Source organism: Phacochoerus africanus, chromosome 13 (assembly GCF_016906955.1).
Source record: "Phacochoerus africanus isolate WHEZ1 chromosome 13, ROS_Pafr_v1, whole genome shotgun sequence".
In the NCBI taxonomy this organism is placed as follows: Eukaryota; Metazoa; Chordata; class Mammalia; order Artiodactyla; family Suidae; genus Phacochoerus; species Phacochoerus africanus.
In genome coordinates, this window is record NC_062556.1 from 15855901 (window position 1) to 15877726 (window position 21826).

General features: G+C 45.0%; 1 protein-coding gene across 1 annotated transcript in view; it reads left to right on the forward strand.

The window, feature by feature from the left end:
* Positions 1–21826, forward strand: part of NEK5 (NIMA related kinase 5) — a 55705-nt gene that overhangs the window by 23590 nt on the left and 10289 nt on the right. Inside the window, exons 12-20 of the mRNA XM_047755974.1 lie at positions 2101–2285; positions 6218–6284; positions 7400–7516; positions 8760–8846; positions 10583–10675; positions 12830–12910; positions 13140–13208; positions 15346–15472; positions 21285–21425. Of these exons, the coding sequence (XP_047611930.1) occupies positions 2101–2285; positions 6218–6284; positions 7400–7516; positions 8760–8846; positions 10583–10675; positions 12830–12910; positions 13140–13208; positions 15346–15472; positions 21285–21425 (967 nt within the window). The remainder of the gene's footprint in view (positions 1–2100; positions 2286–6217; positions 6285–7399; positions 7517–8759; positions 8847–10582; positions 10676–12829; positions 12911–13139; positions 13209–15345; positions 15473–21284; positions 21426–21826) is intronic.

The following is a 21826-nucleotide window of genomic DNA, read 5'->3' on the forward strand; positions in this document are numbered from 1 at the left end:
TAGACATTTTAGAAAATGTGTTCATGCATAGATAGATTTTTGAAACTACGAGTTAAATTATTGCCCTTTATTTAATAGAATGTGGTTTAACTTTAATTTTTAAAGTATGTTGTGGTTTAGAATACTCTGTAGCAAACTGTGGGAGATAAAAAACATCTAAAAGACTCATGGAGGAGTTCCCACTGTGGCACAGTGGAAACGAATCTAACTAGGAACCATGAGGTTTTGGGTTCCATCCCTGGCCTCGCTCTATGGGTTAAGGATCCAGCGTTGCTGTGAGCTGTGGTATAGGTTGCAGACACTGCTCAGATCTGGCGTTGCTGTGGCTAGGTGCAGGCCAGCAGCTGCAGCTCCGATTCAACCCCTAGCCTGGGAACCTCCATATATATGCCACAGGTGCGGCCCTAGAAAGACAAAAAGACAGAAAAACTTAAAAAAATAAAAGACTCATGGATGGATGAAGTTAGGAGAACATATTGACTTTTAAAAAAATTTATTAATGTTTTGTTAAACCTTTTTTCTTTTCTTTTTCTTCTTTGGCCACCCCACAGCACATGGAGTTCTTAGGCCAGGAATCAAATCCGAGCCACAGTTGCAACCTATGTCACAGCTGTGGCATTGCCAGATCTTTTTTTTTTTTTTTCTTTGTCTCTTTAGGGCTGCACCCATGGCATATGGAAATTCCCAGGCTAGGGGTTGAATCAGAGCTGTTGTTGCAGCCTACGTCACAGCCACAGCAACACCAGATCCAAGCCATATTTGTGACCTACACCACAGCGCATGGCCATACTAGATCCTTAACTCACTGAGCGAGGCCAGGGATCGAACCCACGTCCACATGGATTCTCATCTTGTTTGTTATCACTGAGCCACTACGGAAACTCCATTGCCAGATGCTTTAACCCACTGCACTGGTCTGGGGATCAAACCTGCATCCTGGCACTGCAGAGACACTGCCAATTGCATTGTGCCACAGTGGGAACTCCCGTATTGACATTAAAAAAAAATTATTTGAAAGCTTATGCTAGTGCATTGCAATGAATGAGTTTCCACAGGAACCACCTCTGATGTTTTCATTACCATCTGGGATTTTAGAGAAAACCCTAAAGAAGCTCTTTTCTTCCTTCCAATCCTTTTCTCTATTTCTAGCCATTTTTCAAATAATTAGTAATACCTTCTGGGTTGTACATAGGCAAACATGGTAAAGCTAAGAAAACTGCTTTATGCTTTAGAAGATTTTTAAGTATATAGGAGCTTCCTGGTGGCCTACTGGTTAAGGACTTAGCCATGTCACAGCTATGGCTTGGGTCACTGCTATTGCATGGGTTCAGTTCCTAGCCCAGGAACTTCCACATGCCATGGGTGTTGCCGAAAATAAATAAATGAATAAATAATTTAAAATATATATACAAATTTGTGTTTAGACTAGTAACCCAAATTTTATACACTTACTTTAATATTTGAATAGAAGTATGTGAAAGTAGCATTTTTGTAAGTTAAAGATGGCCACATATCTACATTTCCATGTGGTTCAATCACATATATATATAAGAACTTCATAGCATTGAAAAGAACCGAAGAATATAGTATGTTACATCTTTCCAATGAGGGAATTTCCGTTTTAACCATGTGTTTGGTTATTCATATTCCAGCTACCAGCACGAGGCCTTTCCAATGGTTTGAGCTTCTCGTTTTCTTCTGTTAGCAACTGTCGAGTGGGCAGCATTGTCACAATGTTAAATGGACCTTTCTCGGCTGTTTAGCAAGGGGGTCTTGACTGGTCTCCTCATGGATACTAGTCGGATTCTTTACCTGCTAAGCCGCAGCACCATCTCCAAACTTGCCGAGCATCTTCGATACAGTTATATGTGTGATCCATACTCACACTGTAGCAAAAGTATCAACTCCTGTGCTGCAGCACTTAGACTTATAAACTCTTTTTTAATTCAAGGATTTGGGGATTCTAAGATTACTCAAAAACAAGGCTAGAGCAAAAGTCAATGCCTTGACTTAGCTATGGTCACTATCAAACTGTCCATCGTGATAGATTTTAATCATGTCTTTAAAAAACGTTTTTCTCTCTTCTTTTTAATCCCTCAGATAGCAATGGTGGAAAGGCCCAAACTTGCTGCAGTGCGTGGACATTATGCCTATTACTACGCCCAACTTGACGGGTTGAGGGACAGAGCCCACGGACCAAATTGCCACCACGATCCTCAAAAAGATACTGAGGTTGAGGAGACTTACAACCTGGCAGAAATCCACAGTCCGCCTCCAGGCCAACGGTAATGTCATGGTCTAGCCTCAGCTTCAGCCTTCTGAAAATGCCTTGGTTTGTCAACATTAGTTCCGAAATCCTCCCCAGTTCTCCTAAAACCTCCAGGAAGAACTTCCTGATTCTCCTTTTGAAATCCCTAATGCACAGTTCCTTGGACACTTTTTCATCTCCCGTTTGATGCAGCTCATCCTATTCATGTCATCATCTAACTGTGGGCACAGAGTCATATTCCTGAATTTTTACTAGGTTTTCTCTTTTCTAGTAAATTCTGCTATCTGGGAGTAATGAAAACCATTGTATATGCAGTTAAATGCTCTACTCCCGAGCTCTGCCCCCCGAAAATAGTTGCATATGTATCATTTTCCAAAGAGGTTATTGACATTAGTCAATAATACTTCAATTGTAATCCAAGTATAACTTGAGACATATTGAAAAATAAAATATGTTTTGTTCAACATTCATATTCTTGGAATTTTTCAGAATGTGGATGTATTAGAAAGAAAATAATGTAATTATTATAAATAATAATTGCCATCAGAGAATTTACTCCATAACGCATTTCTGCAGATCTATAATAGTTTCTTTTTTTTTGTCTTTTGTCTTTTTTGTTGTTGTTGTTGTTGTTTCTATTTCTTGGGCCTCTCCCGCGGCATATGGAGGTTCCAGGCTAGGGGTTGAATCGGAGCTGTAGCCACCGGCCTACGCCAGAGCCACAGCCACGCGGGATCCGAGCCGCGTCTGCAACCTACACCATGGCTCACGGCAACGCCGGATCGTTAACCCACTGAGCAAGGGCAGGGACCGAACCCGCAACCTCATGGTTCCTAGTCGGATTCGTTAACCACTGCGCCACGACGGGAACTCCTATAATAGTTTCTTTATGTCGATGTCATTGCTCTGTGTCCAGAATATTTGACACCTGCCTACAGAACTAAAGACCTAAGTCTGAGAGCCATTTTTTATTTATTTATTAATTCATCTATTTATTTTTGTCTTTTTGCCATTTCTAGGGCTGCTCCCGCGGCATATGGAGGTTCCAGGCTAGGGGTTGAATCGGAGCTGTAGCCACCGGCCTACGCCAGAGCCACAGCCACGCGGGATCCGAGCCGCGTCTGCAACCTACACCATGGCTCACGGCAACGCCGGATCGTTAACCCACTGAGCAAGGGCAGGGACCGAACCCGCAACCTCATGGTTCCTAGTCGGATTCGTTAACCACTGCGCCACGACGGGAACTCCTATAATAGTTTCTTTATGTCGATGTCATTGCTCTGTGTCCAGAATATTTGACACCTGCCTACAGAACTAAAGACCTAAGTCTGAGAGCCATTATTTATTTATTTATTAATTCATCTATTTATTTTTGTCTTTTTGCCATTTCTAGGGCTGCTCCCGCGGCATATGGAGGTTCCTAGGCTAGAGGTTGAATTGGAGCTGTAGCCACCGGCCTACGCCAGAGCCACAGCAATGCGGGATCCGAGCCGCGTCTGCGACGTACACCACAGCTCACAGCAATGCTGGATCCTTCACCCGCTGAGTGAGGCCAGGGATCGAACCCGCAACCTTATGGTTCCTAGTTGGATTTGTTAACCACTGCGCCACGACAGGAACTCCTGAGAGTCATTTTTTAAAAAATAAGTTTTTTCATCACATTTTTTTCTTTCAGGGTTGGGAATTGGCTGACTTTTGGAGTCTGTGGTTAATTATTGTTGCAATTTTGGATGAATAATGAAAAATACAAGAGCCTTTGTGATGGCGATCCCATCAGATAGCTAATGAAAATTAGATAAGCGCTAGTGATAAAAGAATGATTTCTCCAGAAACGTGTGATGGGAAGATTATTCATTTTAAAGATATTGGGTGCCGTTATGGTTTTGTCCATCTTCCTAATACATTTTCAACGACCTCCACGATCCTCAAAGGTTATGTGTTCTGGAGAGTTCCCATCGTGGCTCAGCACAAACAAATTTGACTAGCATCCATGAGGACACAGGTTCGATCCCTGGCCTTGCTCAGTATGTTAAGGATCCGGTGTTGCTGTGAGCTGTGGTGTAGGTTGCAGACGCGACTTGGATCTGGTGTTGCTGTGGCTGTGGGGTAAAGCTGGGAGGCTACAGCTCCAATTCGACCCCTAGCCTGGGAACCTCCATATGCCGTGAGTGCGGCTCTAGAAAGAGCGAAAAAAAAAAAAAGGTTATGTGTTCTATTAGTTCACATGATAATATTCATATAGGACTCAACTAATGAGTGACATATATTTGACGTATGAACTAGGTGCAGCCACAAAACCCCCCTTTCCCTTTCTCAACCATTGGGAACGTGTCTTCCAATTTGTCTAGATATGAGAGCTGTCAAACTGTCCATTATTCTGATGAAGTATGATTTTATCTCCCAAACTCTCACATAAAGTGGTAGAAAGTTCTTCTCTTCCGTGTATGCTGCTGCCCACCATCTTACTGTGTTCCAGGAGGCCCCTCTGGTGACTGGTACCCACCCCTACCTCGTTGTTCAGTCAGAACCCCTGCCCAGCTTTCTCCCTGTCAGAGCTCCAATTTCATGGGAATCGTGTCTTGAGGTCCTTGTCTGGAGGAAGAGGAAACTGTACAGGGGTAGGGGCGAGAGAGAGCGTATCCGTTGGTCAGCCCCCAGGTGGCTGAGTGGTTTTGCTCATGGATGTATTGTTACACGTACCAGGTAGGTGTCTGAGAGGGACGTCAGCCCTCACCCGAGTCAAGCACTGTCTGTGAATCAGATGCTGGCCGGGCCCCTTCAAAGACCTCATCTCTTCGAATCATCCTCTCAACTCTGGTGTGATTGGTATTGTGCCCATTTTATAGATGAGGAACTAAGATCCAGAGAGCTTAATTAGCTTGCCATTTCATCGTGTTTCTAAACAGCTGATTTGTTAACTTGTCTCTTTATAAACTGGGGACTGGTCATCCCAATGTTCCTTAAAGGCATTCTTTCTAAAATGACAGTTCTGTCTTTGGAGCCTGAGAGTTTATTGGCATTCCAAAGAACTTTATCCCCCAGCTCATGCAGTGATCTGAAATGTGGTAGTTTTTATTTAGCAGTCGGTAATTATGGAAATCCTTAGCTGGAAATTCTGAAACACACACACACACACACACACACAGAAAGAGGGAGAGAGAACACATAGGTGCAAACCTGAAAATGGTTTGACTAGAACTGACTAATTTTGGGGGTTCTGTTGCGAGTCAGCGGTAACGAACCCGACTAGTCTCCATGAGGGTGCAGGTTCAATCCCTGCCCTCACTCAGTGGGTGAAGGATCCAGCGTTGCCTTGAGCTGTGGTGTAGGTCGCAGAAGTGGCTCGGATCCCACGTGGCTGTGGCTATGGTGTAGGTCGGCAGTTACAGCTCAGATTAGACCCCTAGCCTCCAGTTCAACTTGTGCTGAAGACACCTAACCATTGTGAGAGGCAGCTAAAGCCTGTTTCTTTGTTTGTTAAGGATTTGTATGAGGAGCAGAGGTGCAGGGTGGGGCCCCATCTGCTCGCAAGGAGCTCAGGGTGTCATGCAGGAAACAGACAAGCAAAGGTCAGTCCAGTTGGGGTGACGAGGCTGTAGATTAGACACCTGCGCACAGCATGAGGAGACCCCTCTCCGGGTTTTTTCTTTTCCCCTCAACAGGTCGTGGGCACTCAGTGGATGAATTCCTGCCCTGAAGAAAATCCCTATTGTTCAGTTTTCTCTCTCCCGTGTCCCCAGTTTTACTGTTCTCTTTACTACCCTGCCTTCTTGATTCCAAAGCTCTTCTTAGCCAATGTACACATTCGGTGACTTTGAACTGCTTCTTGAACTTGGAACATTGCAGGTGAATTGTGAATGTCATTATGAAGCTGAAAATTCCCTCGTTAAATTGGTGTCAGCGATGAGTTAAAATTTCTGTTCAGGCTGAACATTTTTATTTCCTCAGGACCACTGAATACCTTCAGAGGAAACGCGAAGCTCAACAATATAAGCTGAAAGTGGAAAAGCAGTTGGTAAGTAAGATACCAAATATAAGAAACCATCGGGAATGTTCTAACACTTTCTCTGTTCACGAATATTCATGGGTCCTTAAGTCAAGGTTCGTTCCTCAAAGAAGATTAAGACTGCCCTCCACTCACCCCAGTTTTTAAAGCTAAAGAATAATGAGACTAGGCTTCATTTAGGGTGTGGGAAGCCTAGTCCCTTCCCTGGTTCCATCACTTGCTGGGTGACCTTAGGCAGGACATGCAACCTCTTTGAACCTCAACTTCCTTTTTCTAGAAAAGCTGTAGATGGGCTCCAAAGTCCCCTTCAGTGCTTCAGTTCTTTGATTCTATTTTATTAGAATTCAACACATTTTAAAAAAGTGACTATTGTATTTGAAATGAAAGTTAACCTTTACCCTTACATATAATGTCAAAGTTCTGAGGCTGCGGGAGATTGGCTATGCATCCTATGTGTATGGCTCTTATTTTATTTTTTTATTTTTATTTTTATTTTTTTTTGTCTTTTTGCTATTTCTTGGGCCACCCCTGCGGTATATGGAGGTTCCCAGGCTAGGGGTCGAATCGGAGCCATAGCCACCAGCCTACGCCAGAGCCACAGCAACGCAGGATCCGAGCCGCGTCTGCAACCTACACCACAGCTCACGGCAACGCCGGACCGTTAACCCACTGAGCAAGGGCAGGGACCGAACTCGCAACCTCATGGTTCCTAGTCGGATTCGTTAACCACTGCGCCACGACGGGAACTCCCATGGCTCTTATTTTAAACTGCTCAAAAGTTCTAGTTCCCTTCCCCTACTGAATCTCATGTTTCAGGGCCTGCTGAACTTTTGCAGAACTTTGATTTCACAGTTATCATTTTCCAGTTCAGAAAATGAAGCTAGGTGTCCCACATGGTAGCATAAACTATTGATGGACAAATAGTTTCATTCATTTTCTTTGCTTTTTAAATGTTTCACACTTAAACTAAGGAAATGCTACAGCTCACAAAAAAAAAAAACCAAAAAAAAACCTCCCCAATATTTCGATTGATGATATAATTATTGTTTAAAGGACAAGGTCAAGGCCAAATCACATTTCCAAAGTGCAGATATGCTTTCTAGGTTATTTCATTCAAATAACAGGGTCTTCGTCCATCGTCTGCTGAGCCAAATCACGAGCAGAGGCAAGAGCCAAGAAGCGACGGAGAAGAGCCTGGATTCCAGGGGCCGCAGTTCAGGAGGAATGAAACGAAGGAACAGGTCAGGAGGGTCTGCCCAGGGCTCCCGTAGTGCTTCTCTCATTGTCTCCTCTACTGAGACAAGGTGTTGCTTTTAGCACGTCCTGTGCTCCCAGGAGAGCCCGTTAAGCAAATACTTTGGGGACGCACCGCTGTGACGCACCACACTGGGACCTCAGGGAGGCAGAGATGTGAGTTCCCCCCCTCTCAGAGAATGCAGTGCAGCTGAGTTCATCAGGCTCTTTACCTCGGCTTGATAAAGTGCCTGTCCATCCTCAACATTTTCAGAATTTGTATTGGTCCCCTGGGGCTGCCTTACAACAAACTGGAGTGGTTTAAAACAACAGAAATTGATGGTCTCACAATTCTGGAGGCTTGAAGTCCAGAGTCAAGGTGTCAGCAGGGCCACGCTCCCTCTGAAAGCTAGAGGGGAACCTTTGCCTCCCGCTGGCTTCTGCTGGGTGGTCAGAGCAGGCTTTGGATGCCCAGGCTTGCAGCCCTGCGACTCTAGCCTCTGCCCATGAACATGACATCCTCCGTGGGCATCTCTCTTCACACGGCTACCTTCTTTTTTTTTTTTTTTTTTTTTGGCTTTTGTCTTTTTAGAGCCACACCCGCTGCATATGGAAGTTCCCAGGCTAGGGGTCAGATTAGAGCTATAGCTGCCGGCCTGCACCACAGCCATAGCCATGCCAGATCCGAGCCGTGTCTGCGACCTACACCACAGCTCACGGCAACGCCGGATCCTCAACCCACTGAGTGAAGCCAGGGATCAAACCCACAACCTCATGGTTCCTAGTCGGATTCGTTTCCACTGTGCCAGGATGGGAACTCCCACATGGCCACCTTCTAAAAAGGACGCCAGTCATTCCCGTGTGACCACATCTTAGCTTAACTAGTCACATCTGCAGTGACACTATCTCCAAATAAAATCACAATCAGAGGTAGTGGGGCTTAGGAATCCAGTATGTCTTTTTGCAGGGGGGACAAAATTCAACCCATAATAGAATTATACATAAAAGTAAGATACATAGTGTGTCATTAATGGACTTGGGGTTATATATAAAAGTGAGATTGCCCCAAGAAATCATATCCTCACAGAGGGTGAAGTACCACAGCCAAAGTGTAGGGCAGATTATCATTTTCAGGAGCGGCAGCTTTTCCGTTGCTATTTATCACCCATCTCTAAAATCATAGGCTGTACAGATCTTTTTGTCAAGTTGCTCACACACATTTAAACTTGGGGGCTTGGGATTGCTTTCCAGGAATATTGGAAGCAGTTGGAGCAAATACGCCAACAGTACCACAGCGACATGAAGGCAATTAGAAAGAAGATGGGGTGTGCCCTGGAGGTAAATAAATTCATTCTCCGAAAGGGAATCTTGTTCTATTGATTGAGAGCTACCTAGTTGAGCAGGTATTCAAAGTACTGATCTTCTCATAGAAAAGATAAACTTGATCATGCAAACACTTCTTAGAGAGGAGAGCTGTCAGATTTAATGGAAGCTTCGTTTTATAATGGTTTACTTGAGGCTACCCAGGTGATGGGTCTACCTGAGATTCTCAATTAAGAGGGGCTGTTATTAAAAATACTGGTTGCTTATCTTCCCCATGAGTCACTCAATAAGTATTGACTGAGAAACTCCTTTACTCCGGGACCGGATTAGATGCAGAAAGGAAATTCATGCCCAGAAGGTTGGAAAAAGGCACTTACTGAATTCAGCTCTATTAAAATCATCTCATATGCAGGGGTATGGTTTGAAAGTCCATGTAAGGCAACATTTAAGTGCAGTTGAGATGCTTTTTGAAAAATTCTTTAAAAGCGCCACACTGGAAACTCATCCTTCCAGCCTTCAGATCATTGCTTTTTCAGTAGCGCTCTAGATAAGACAGCTGGCCTGTGTTTGGCAACCACATTGCATGAAAAACACATGCCTGTTAAAACATGAAGAACGCCCTCAGCTCCCTGGCATGTTCCTCCTGTGGGGGCCTATGGGCACTGAGACCCACCAAGGACAGAGTGGGCCTCCGTCTCACTCACACTTGAACTGCACACTCTTTGCAAAGAACTGCCCGCGCACTGCTCAAATCCATCTTTCCCCCTCCCCCTCACCTCCGCCCCTCAGTGCATGGAGATGAGCTAATGTAGATGAAATAAACATATGGTACAATTCAATTCTAGGTGCCAGGCTCTGAACTAGAACTTTCACATGTGTATCTCTTTACTTCCCCAAACAGAAGTAAATAACTTATTGAAAATTGCTTAGATATTACAAGGCAGACTAGGAGTTCCCTTGTGGCTCAGCGGGTTAAGGACCCAGCATTGTCACAGCTGTGTCTGAGGTTGCTGCTGTGACATGGGTTCGATCCCTGGCCCAGGAACTCCCACATGTCAAGGGTGCAGCTAAAAAGCAAAACAACAACAACAGAATACAAAGCAGACTAAGTAAGTATCTGGTTCTAAAACCTGTCCTCTTTCTAGCATAGGCACATCTACTGATAAATAGCTGGAAAGATGAGACACACGTGTATGGAGCAATGATGGACTAGGGCTGAATCTCATTAAGCCCCGTGAGTGCTCTGGAGTAAAGATCAGCAGGATGAGCAGGTTGAAGATTTTTAAGGAAGAGGGGAGGGGAGCCCAAACCGGGTCTGAGAAGAAGAGTAGAATTTGGGGTGGCAGAGCTAAGGAGGAGGGCGTCTGAAAGGACCACACAAAACTTCACACCCGGCTGCCCTGGGAGGGGGCAGACCAGTGGTGCTTGTCCCCAGAGAGGAGGCGGGGCTCATCGTGGGGTCTTGTGCTGTCATCAGCCCTGTGTTTAGGAAGCAGGTCTGCGACGGAAGCCTGCGTCCAGGAAAGACGGATAGCAGACCTTTTAGAGAGACAGGAAAGAAGCACTTGGGGAACCGAAGGCAGCTGTAGGGAAATGAAGCGGTAGAGAGAGCTCGCTCCAGCACACGCACGGATCCATCAGCCAGCGTCCTCCCTAGATCCCACTCAGGTCTAGCGGCTGGGGTTCCGTGAGTGGCCTTCAGAACTGACACAGAACCAACCTGTATTGACTGTGTCTATTTTGCGTTGAAGGAGGACTCAAAAATAAGTCATAAAACCTATTTGGTGAAGAAGAGCGACTGGCCCATCCACCAAGAGGCCCCTGAGGAAGAAGCACGTGTGCAGGTGATGGTCGTTCTTATCAGACGATGCTGCGTTTTCGGGGGACTTTGCTGCAGTTCAGGTTCCTGCTCCTCCCTGTTCAGTAGAATCAGCTGGGAAAGTTTTAAAAAAACCTTCAGCACCTAGGCTCCAGCCCAGATGGTCGGGGGGCGGGCGGGGGGGCCCGGCATTGGTTTTCCACGGCTGGCTGGTGAATCGGCCGCAGCCAGTTCCCTGGGCGTATGAACATTGCACTTGCTGATGGAGTTTGGGTCAGTCTCAGACACACTGGTCAGGGAATCTGGTGGTTAATTTCTCTTCTGTGTCAAACTTACCTTTTCGGCAGGAGTAGGGAAGAGCTGAATTATCCAGTGGCTCTCAAATGACTGTGTTTCTTCTGGGTGTTGTTTCCCCTTTGCCTTCAAGGGGCACCGGGGGCTGGATTGGGGGCAGGTGAGAGGAGCCCCTGCTGAGGGAAGGCTCAGCAGCCTCCTTGCTTGTTGAGCTTTGTGAAAGGCCCAGGGACCTTCACGAGAGACGGTGCCGAGAGCTCTAAAGTGGACTGAGGTTGAATTTTCTGCTCCGTGTGGGTGACATAGGGCTTTAGGGTCTGACAAAATTGTATTTTAAGGGAAATAAAGCAATATGACCCTCCTTATGCAATGGAGACAGCCAACCTCACAGATAAAAGCAAGATGCAGAAGTCACAGTGGTGTTTGAGAGTGCATCACGTTGCAAAGCGGGAGAACACCCTTCCCAGGGGCGAAGGGCAAAGGACCTGTGATGATTCAAACTGACAGATGCGGTATGTGAAGTCCACACACAGGGTGTGGTACACAGACGAGGCAGTAATTGATTAAGGGAGAGATGATGGAGACCTGATGTAAAAGGGTGGAGAGAAAAGAGCATTAAAAAATATATATATACATATATACACATGTACACACACACATATATATACATGTATGTATACACTTGTATGTATATATGTGTGTGTGTACATATATTTTTAATGCTCTTTTTAAAAAACATACATATAAACACAGAGGAGATTCATAAGTTTCTGGCTTGAAAGAAACAGTGTCTTTTACCAAGGTACGGAAGAGTGGGGGGCACTCAAGAGTCCTACTTTGGAGATGGTGTCAGGAAGCTCTGAGAAATTGCATCCTGCCTCTGCCTGGAACACACTGTCCCCCAGACCTTTACAAGCCAGGTCCACCATCATTCTGGGGTGTAAATCAAATGCCATATAGGCTTCTCCAGCACGCCTCTCATCCTGTCCTCATTGCTGTGCTATTACCCTATTTTATTTTCTTTAGAGCATTTAATGCCCTCTGAACTTATCTAGTTCGTGTAATTTATTACCTCAATTACTCCAGCAAAAGGCAAGTTCTCAGGAGGACCTTCTGGCCACGCTCTGCCCCAGTGCATCGTGTAGGACGGAGTCCGGCCCAGAGTGGGTGCTTGTGGAATGAATATTAAAGTGAAGATGGTGTCTAGGCAGTTGAATCTGTACATCTGAAGCTCAGAGGGGGAGGAGAGCTCCAACCTGAAGAGACAGGTTTCAGAGCCAGTTCATGAAGACGGCGTTTAAATCCATGGGAATTGCTGAGATCCCTGTGCATCGAGGAAGACAGGGCCAGAGGGCCCAGGACTGAACCCCGAGAAGGCTCAGCATTTGCTGTTCACCTCTCAGCCGTTCCTTTGAAATTCTTGTCGGGACTGCCGCAGGCTTCTCCTCCTCCTTCAAACTGCCCATCAATTTTTCGAGCCCCTTCCTTTCTTTATCATGACCAGTGTACCTTTTTGTTTTCCTGATTGCAATCACAAGCCTCTTAAGGGAAGACCTTTATAGTCAACGTAACGCTCTTGAATTAGATTAGGGGTGTGCTGGACCGGAGCGAGAAATATTGTCACGTTATAGGGTTTTACCCATTGCAACGCCAGTGTTGAGTGTATTCATATTTCAAGTTAATGGACACTGTGCTCACGTGTTTAGTGGCCTGTTGTTAGCTTTCCTTTACATAGGCACGTTTTTATTCTCAAATCAATCATCAGGTTCATTTGAGAAGTCGAATAATATAGACAGACCCTGCTGTGAATGTGAGCTCAGGGATTGTGAAAGTAAAATTGTTTGATCAACATTAAATACTAGATTTTTGTTCTCTAAATTTTCAGGCTATTGAAAGAGACTTGAAACAAAGTAGACTTCAGAGCAGAAAGGAAAGTAAAATTCCAGAACCAAAACATAAAGCTAAGGTAATAAACATTTTGTCTTCAAGTTTCATATTGAAAAACTTGCCGGGGGTTCTGCACCTTGCAATCTGGGCTTCCTGTAGGATGGAACCCCTACTATTTTATGGAATTGCCTTATTTTTTTCATGTTAGACTAATGGTTTTAACTATCTGTAATGTCATACTGGGAGTTACAAGTTTAAGGTTTTTACTGGATTGCTAAACTAAGACTTTTTTTCTTGCTTTCTTCTAGAGAGGAGTAAAATTTGAAATTAATTTAGACAAATGTATTTCTGATGAAAACATCCTCCAAGAGGAAGAGGTATGCCAATAAGTAAAATTTCTATTACTTGGGATGAGAAAATGAGTGTCTTTAAACAAACTTTTTTTTTGGAGTTCCCGTCGTGGCGCAGCGGAAACGAATCCGACTAGAACCATGAGGTTTCAGGTTCTATCTCTGGCCTCATTCAGTGGGTTAAGGATCTGTCGTTGCCATGAGCTATGGTGTAGGTTGCAGACTCAGCTCAGATCTGGCATGGCTGTGGCTGTGGCATAGGCTGAAGCTGCAGCTCTGATTCAACCCCTAGACTGGGAACCTCCATATGCCACGGATGTGGCCCTAAAAAGCTGAAAAAACATTTTTTTTTCTTTAAATTAAAATATAGCTGATTTACAATGTTGTGTCAGTTTCTGCTGTGAAAATGAGTGTCTTAAGAGCATGTTTCATGAAATTTTCTAAAATTCTTGCTAGTAAAATCTCTGGTGTTCAGACAAGTCTTGCAAACTGTATTTTTATCCTTCCATTTTTTAAAAAAATTCAGATTGTCCCATAGATGGGTTATTCCATTTTAATTTATTTTTGTATTATAAAGGAGCTATTTTTCCCTCATAATAGTAAATTTTTAATTAAAATAGATTAAAATAGAAGACATGAGATGTGGTCAACAGCTAATATACTCACCTAAAATAAATGAGCAGGTATCCTGAAACCGTGCACATTTATTTTAGGTCTTGATTAGTTATCGATAACTTTTTACTGGTCTTTGGGTAAATCTCAGTTATGCACTTGGGCTCTCCTTTAACCAGTAGTAGTATGCATGAATACAGTAAACTCCACCTCATTTTATTACTTGATTTCCACATCTGTTTGAATCCTAATTTTTTACCAGACCTGCTGACAAAATCAACTGATTTGAGTTTCCATTTCACCTTCTCTGAATTTGACTTTTAAATTACCCAAAGTATGAGCATGTACATATCTGTGTTTATGTTATGTTATTATATACTCAGTTTCTTTTATGTTTTTTATTGGCTTAAAACTTTTATGTTTTTTTGTTTTGTTTGCTCTTTAGGGCTGCTTTCTGCTTTTAGTGCAGCATATGCAAGTTCCCAGGCTAGGGGTCGAATTGGAGCTACAGCCACTGGCCCACGCCACAGCCACAGCAACTCGGGATTCTAGCCGCGTCTGCAACCTACACCACAGCTCACAGCAACACCTGATTCTTAACCCACTGAGCGAGGCCAGGGATCGCACCCGAATCCTCATGGATCCTAGTCAGGTTCGTTAACCACTGAGCCACAAAGGGAACTCCAAAACTTTTCTATGTTGTCGTTTCATTCAGAGTTGTGTGTGTGCATGTGATGAAGGAGCAATTTGTTTTCATAGGCTTCATGTTTAAGAGCAGTTTTAGGTTCATGGCAAAATTGAGCAGAAGGTGCAGAGATTTCCCATATAGCTACCCCCACCCACCCACCCACCCATCCCAGCTTTCACCAGATCAGCATCCCCCGCCAGAGTGGAACATTTGTCACAATGGATGAACTGACATCGACACATGGTAATCACTCCAAGTCCATAGTTTACGTTAGGGCTCACTCATCCTCTGGGGTTTGACCCAATGTATATGCTAATCATTAGGCCTCTAAGTATCCCCAAGCTGGAGCTGTGAGCACCAGAGGGAGCAGCTCTGAGGACCTGGGTCTGGGTTGGAACCTGAGGACTGGTCCATCCACAAGGCTTCTGGGAAGTGAGGCGCCAAAGCTGGCCTCCTAGAAAAAAAAATGGAGTTCATAAAGTGTTCCCTCTTGTTATTCTCTGCTTTGATATGCTTGAAGCAGAATGATCATTTTACTATCAACTATGGAATATTAAGAGCAGTTTTAGGGACCTGATTGGGAATGTTGAGGCTTAAAGCAGAGCACCGATGAGCTAACCTCGAGAGTTCTGTAGACTGGAACTGCAGGAGAATAAGATTGAAGGCAGCAAAGATAATTCAAAAACACATTCCTGTTTCTGTCTTGTTCCCACATAGTTCCAGTTTTAAAACCCTAGTAATAATCATGCATCGAATACCACATATCTTGGTAAAATGTTCTTACTAGGAGCACAAGATAATTTTTAAACTTCCCTCCCACCCCACATATGGTTTATTTCTCATGAAACCATGGAATTGCTTTAGGCAATGGATGTACTGAATGAAACTCTGACCTTTGAGGACGGCCTGAAGTTTAAGGAATACACAGGTATAAAGGAGCATGGAGATGACACAGACAAAGCATTGGAAAAACTCTGTTGCCCAGGAGCAGGTACGTGTCCCTTGAAAGCTGCAGATGAGAAGGAAGTGATTTACGGGCAGTCCGTCTCCAGTTCTCTCAGTTACCCACCTCTGGCGATTCCACTGGTCCCTGGCCCCGCATCTCCCTGAGTTCCTTGGGGGTGGGGTGGGGGGGGGATGGTTTCTCCTCTGCGATGCCCCGGAGTCTTCCTCCCCCTCCTCCTTCCTTCCCTCTGCCCTGCCACATCTCCGCGGGGCCTGTGGTAGGACATGCATGGGCTTTGGAGACGGATGGGAGTTCCAGCCCCAGCTGGTGTTGCCACTTTCTGATTGTGACCGTTCACAAGTGACTTCAGGCCTCTGAATGACAGTTGCCGCTTAGGAATGAGGATAATATAGTTCTTGCCACGCAGGCTTATCATGAGGACTAAAGTGAAAATTGATTAGGTGCTTAGTTGAATGTTTGCTGTTCCCCTCATTTTCCCTTTCCCCTCCCCTCGCTAAGTTGCTTCAGTCTCCTAAGTGCCTTCCCTTTCACTCGTATTTCCCATTCATTCTCTAAATAATTACTACACTTATCTGGACATTTTTATTATCCTACTCAAAATTTTTTTGGGGGGCAGTTCCCGTCGTGGCTCAGCGGTAATGAACCTGACAAGGATCCGTGAGGTTCGATCCCTGGCCTCACTCAGTGGGTTAAGGATCCAGGGTTGCCATGAGCTGTGGTGTAGGTCACAGACACAGCTTGGATCCAGTGTTGCTGTGGTGTAGGCCAGCTGCCATAGCTCCGATTCGACCCCTAGCCTGAGAACTTGCATATGCTGCGGGTGCGGCCCAAAAAAGACCAATAAAAAAAAAAGATAATTCAAAAAAAATTCTTTTTTTGGTTTGCACCTGAGGCATACAAAATTTCCTGGGCCTGGAGTTCTCTTTGTGGCTCAGCGGTTAACGAACCCAACTAGCATCCATGAAGATTCGGGTTTGATCCCTGGCCTCGCTCACTGGGTTAAGGATCCGGCATTGCTGTGAGCTGTGGTGTAGGTAGCAGACGAGGCTCGATCCCACATTGCTGTGGCTGTGGTGTAGGCCGGCAGCCATAGCTCTGATTTGACCCCTAGCCTGGGAACTTCCATATGCTACAGGTGTGGCCCTAAAAAAAAAAGGCAAAATTTCCTGGGTCAGGTATTTAACCCATGGCATAGCAGTGACTCAGTAGTGGCAATGCCAGATCCTTAACCCACTGAGCCACCAGAGAACTCCTCAAATTTTGTTTTGATAATGCCCATTGCAGACCGTATCACCTTTTACACTGCCTGGCCTGATTCTGTGGTGACCTCCCTTTCCTGGCCCATCGCCCCCTCTTTCCTTCCACACGTGATGGGGTCCACGCAGCCTGCTGGAGCCCCTTCTTCCTTTGCATCTATGTGAGCATTTATATACCCTGGCGTGGCTCAGCTTTCTGTCCTTGGAATCATACAGTTTGCTCATTTCCACCTGGCAAAACGTTGATTCACTTCAGCAGGCATCTAATAAAGAATCTCCCTTCTGCCAGAGTGAGCTTGGTGCAAGCACCTCGGAGGTGAAATGAAACCTGGGTCTGCCCTCAAAATCACAGGATTGTGATGAGACAAAGCAAGGAGGCGCAGGACACCTTTTCTGAGCCCACGGTACACTAATCATTGTTTGAGGGCCAGCCGGCCGGAGGGTCGGGGAGGGGTACCCTCTCCTACAGAGCTCAGCATGCCAGAGAGCTTGGCTCCGTCCTACGTGATGACTTTCCATCAAAGCGAATTAAGCGAATTACAAGCTATTTGTGATGGAGAAAGATCATGCTGGCTGCCTTGTGAAGGGTGCGTGCAGGGGCAGGACGGAGGGCAGGAGACTGGTCCTGGGGGGAAATGACAGGTGCACGGGCCCGGGCAGGGCAGTGAGAATGGACACCAGGTGTGCAGCGCTGAGTGTGGGGGTGGAGGGAGAGAAGAGGGTCCAGGATGCCCCCAGTGTTCTAAGTCAGATGGACGAGGCTATCGCCGGCCAAACACCATGCCGAGGGAACTCCGTGGAGACAACGCAGTGATTTACATCAGGAGCACAGCGCGTTTAGGTCTGGGTGAGCATCAGCCGAAGGTGTCTGGAAAGCGCTGGCTGAGTGAGGTCAAAGCCCCGGGGCAGGTGGGGGCTTCCTTGGCATACACACGGTATCTTAACCTCGGTCCTGGTGGAAAACACCAGAGGGACTGGAGTGTGAAGGAAATGGCGCTTAGGACAGGCCCTAGCGTTGTTTAGACAAGTTTGGGAAGAGAACGTTCTAGAAGGAGGCTCAGGGCTGGGTAACGTCACTGGAAGAGAAAGGCCAAGTGAGGCAGACTGAATGATGGCTGCAGGACGTGGCTGTCAGGATCCTTGGTGACCTCAGTGGAAGCAGTTCCAGTGGAAAGGGTGAATTCAAAGGTAGGGTTATTCTTTCCACAGTGTGGTGGGAAGAGGAGAGTGGATTGTAAGACTCAAAAGACACGGCCGCCATTTTTTAGATTAAAAAAAACTGGAGTTCCCGTCGTGGCTCAGTGGTTAACGAATCAGACTAGGAACCATGAGGTTGCAGGTTCGATCCCTGGCCTTGCTCAGTGGGTTAACGATCCGGCGTTGCCGTGAGCTGTGGTGTAGGTTGCAGACGCGGCTTGGATCCCGCATTGCTGTGGCTCTGGTGTAGGCCGGTGGCTACAGCTCTGATTGGACCCCTAGCCTGGGAACCTCCATATGCCGTGGGAGCGGCCCCAGAAAAGCAAAAAGACAAAATAAAATAAATAAAAAACTCCTTCATTAGTTTGATAAGGAAAGTGATCTTTTATTTATTTATTTATTTATTTTTGGTCTTTTGTCTTTTTGTTGTTGCTGTTGTTGCTATTTCTTGGGCTGCTCCCACGGCATATGGAGGTTCCCAGGCTAGGGGTCCAATCAGAGCTGTAGCCACCGGCCTACGCCAGAGCCACAGCAACGCGGGATCCGAGCCGCGCCTGCAACCTACACCACAGCTCACGGCAATGCCGGATCGTTAACCCACTGAGCAAGGGCAGGGACCGAACCCGCAACCTCATGGTTCCTAGTCGGATTCGTTAACCACTGCGCCACGACGGGAACTCCAGAAAATGATCTTTTAATTTAAACTAGGTTCCTGTAATTATCAGTCAGGCTGAACAATTTCCTGTGTTTATTGACATCTGTGTTTCTCTTGTGAATTATGTGCTCATAACCTTTATCCATTTTTCTACTGAAAATGGCATGTATTTTTTTTTTAATCTTCTATTTTATTTTTAAAATTATTATTTTCTTTTCTTTTTAGGGCCGCACCTGCAGCATATGGAGGTTCCCAGGCTAGTGCAGATCTGAGCTGCATCTGTGACCTACCCCACAGCTCATCGTAACCCTGGGTTCTTAACCCACTGAGGGAGGCCAGGGATCAAACCTGCATCCTCATGGATGGTAGTTGGGTTCGTTACCACTGAGCCACAGTGGGAACTCCTGTTTTTTTTCTTTATTAGACTGATTTAAATGGAACATTTGCCTGAAATTCATATTGCAGATAGTTCCCCCAGTTCGTCTTCAAACCTCATTTATAGTAACAACAGCAAGTGTGTGTGTGTGTGTGTGTGTGTGTGTGTGTGTGTGTACAGACAACTTAGGAATAAACTTGATAAGAATCATACAGAGCACATGAAGGAAACTGTGAAACTTTGCTGAGGTATGTAAGACCATTTGACTAAATGGAGAGAAATAATACCGTTCTATATTGGAAATATTCATTCCAAATAAGCATGGAGTTTTGGCAGTTTCAATCAAAAGCACCGCAGGTTTTTTTTCCTGCTGTGAGGAGATCTTGGCAGATTGGAGAATCTTGGAGATTCTTAACTGGCCAAAAATTTTAGAAAAGAAGAACAGTGAAAGTGAGGCACTTACCCAACCATATGACATAAATTATAGTCATTAAAAATATGATAGATACTAGCACCAGTATAAAATAATGAAAAAGAGAAAGTTTAGGAAGAAACTCTGGTATGTGTCATAATTTAGCATATGCTATAAGTCACATTATAAGTCAGTGGGCAAGGATAAATGCTCAGATAAATGCTCTAGGGGCAACTGGTTAACAATTTGGGATAAATCGGGAAATCAGACCTTGTATAATGTTACAAAAAAGCAAATTCCAAAATGAAATCAAGGACATTATATGTAAAAAATGAAGTCATATATTGGAAAAGAAATTATAAGTGAGTTTTTTTTGGGGGATAGGGGAAAATTAGCTATGCAAAATACATGGGAAAAATGACAATAAATTAGTATAGATTCAACTTTAACAATGAAAGGCTTTGGTAAAGCAAATAATCCTAGTCCCTAGAATTGTCATTTTCACCAGTTTATCTAGGGAAAATAATCATAATGTCCAAAAAAAACAGCTACAAATTAGTTCATTATCTTGTTTATAATAGTAAAAAAACCTAAAAATTCAGCAAAAAAATAGTTAACGTATATCCACAAAACAGAATACCATGTTTGCTTTAAAAATGGTGGTATAGAACAATATTTAATAATCCAGATATGAAATATTGCTAACTGAAGAAAGCAGGTTATGAAAATGTGTGTAGTGTTTGGCCCATTTTTTGTTTCAAAATGCAGGAAGGAAAAGCAAAATTTGAAAGTTTAATAGTCTCTGGACAGTGGGGTTGTAATTTTTGTTTTTGTCTACTTACCTGCTCTCCAAATTTCCTGTAATGAAACATAGTAATAAACAAAGAAAAGTGATAATACAAGTTATGTTTTAAATTAAGGTAATAGAACAGTTGCATTTCCGTGGAAACTGACTAAAGTTCTCATAAATGCCTCAAAAATTTGCCCATTTGTGCTGTTAGTATTTCTTTAGCATTAAATATATTGGCTAGTCAATCAAATGTTAATAATAAAAGTGAGGAAATTCCCTGGTGGCCTAGAGGCGTAGGGATCCAGCGTCATCGCTGCTGTGGCATGGTTCCATCCCTGGCATGGGACCTTTCTCCTGCCGCAGCCATGGCCAAAAAAACGTAAAACAGTTTTAAACCTGTGTCTAATTTCAGTCCTGTGAGTGATGATCTATGTCTCGGTTAAATCAGGCCACTGTAAATACTGTAAACTGGGCGGCTTGTAAACAGCACTTCTTTCTCACAGGTCTGGAGGCTGGCAAGTCCCAGATGATGGGGCTGACAGGTTCAGGGTCTGGTGAGGTCCTGATGCCATTTTTTTTGCTGTGTCGTCACTTACGGGGAAGGGTGAGGGGCTCTCTGGGGTCTGTTTTTCACGCCCTCATAACCCAATCACCTCCCCCACAGCCCCCTTTCCCAACACCACTGTGTTAGGAATTAGGTTTCCACGTGTGAAATTGGGGGGCCCACATTCAGTCCATAGCAACCTGCACTAGAATGAGGGTGGTGGAGTTCCCATCGTGGCTCAGCAGAAATGAATCTGACTGGGAATCATGGGGTTGTGGGTTTGTTCCTGGCCTCACTCAGTGGGTTCAGGATCCGGCATTACCGTGAGCTGTGGTGTAGGTTGCAGATGCAGCTTGGATCTGACATTGCTGTGGCTCTGGTATAGGCCAGTGGCTACAGCTCTGATTGGACCCCTAGCCTGGGAATGTACATATGCTGCAGGTATGGCCCTAAAAAGCAAAGAGACAGAAAAAAAAAAAAAAGAATGAAGGTGGTGACTTCTCTGTTTTCGAAGGCACCAGCTGATGGACTTCAGGTTTCCTAAGAACTGTTTGGTACGGTTAGTCACACTTTGGCTGCTTTGAGATTAACGAGTTCTTTCCTTAGACCCAGAGTTCTTCGTTCAGGATGCTGCTGCTGCTGCTGCTGCTGCGAACCGGAGACAGTGGGATGCTGAGGCTCCGCAGACTCTGCTACAGATGATGGCCATGGCCGATGTCACCTCCACCTGCTCCATGGTGCCCAAGGGTGAAGCTCACATCAGTGGCATAAATTGTCAGCTAGTGGGGAGCAAAGCCCTGAAGGCAGCGGTGTTCACCCCCAAATGCTGGTGCTCACCCTGATGTCATAGTTCTCCCTTTTCAGTGCAATCCCTATACATCTGTATCAAATACCTTTAAGAGATATTGTTTTGGTTCCTCCCCTACCTCTGCAGACTTGCCTCCTAATTATTCTAGACAGTTGACCACTGCAGCTGTGAGAATGTGAAGGAGGAACCATCCAGGCTGTCACCTTCCTCCCAAGGAGGAGCAGGTGGCTTCATTTGCCCTCCTGTGCTGGCCTAATAACCCCCCTGCAATTTCTTGGAGGGTTGTTTTTTGGTCAGTAAAATCAGAAATGAAATATTAGCTACCTCACAAGATTTCGAG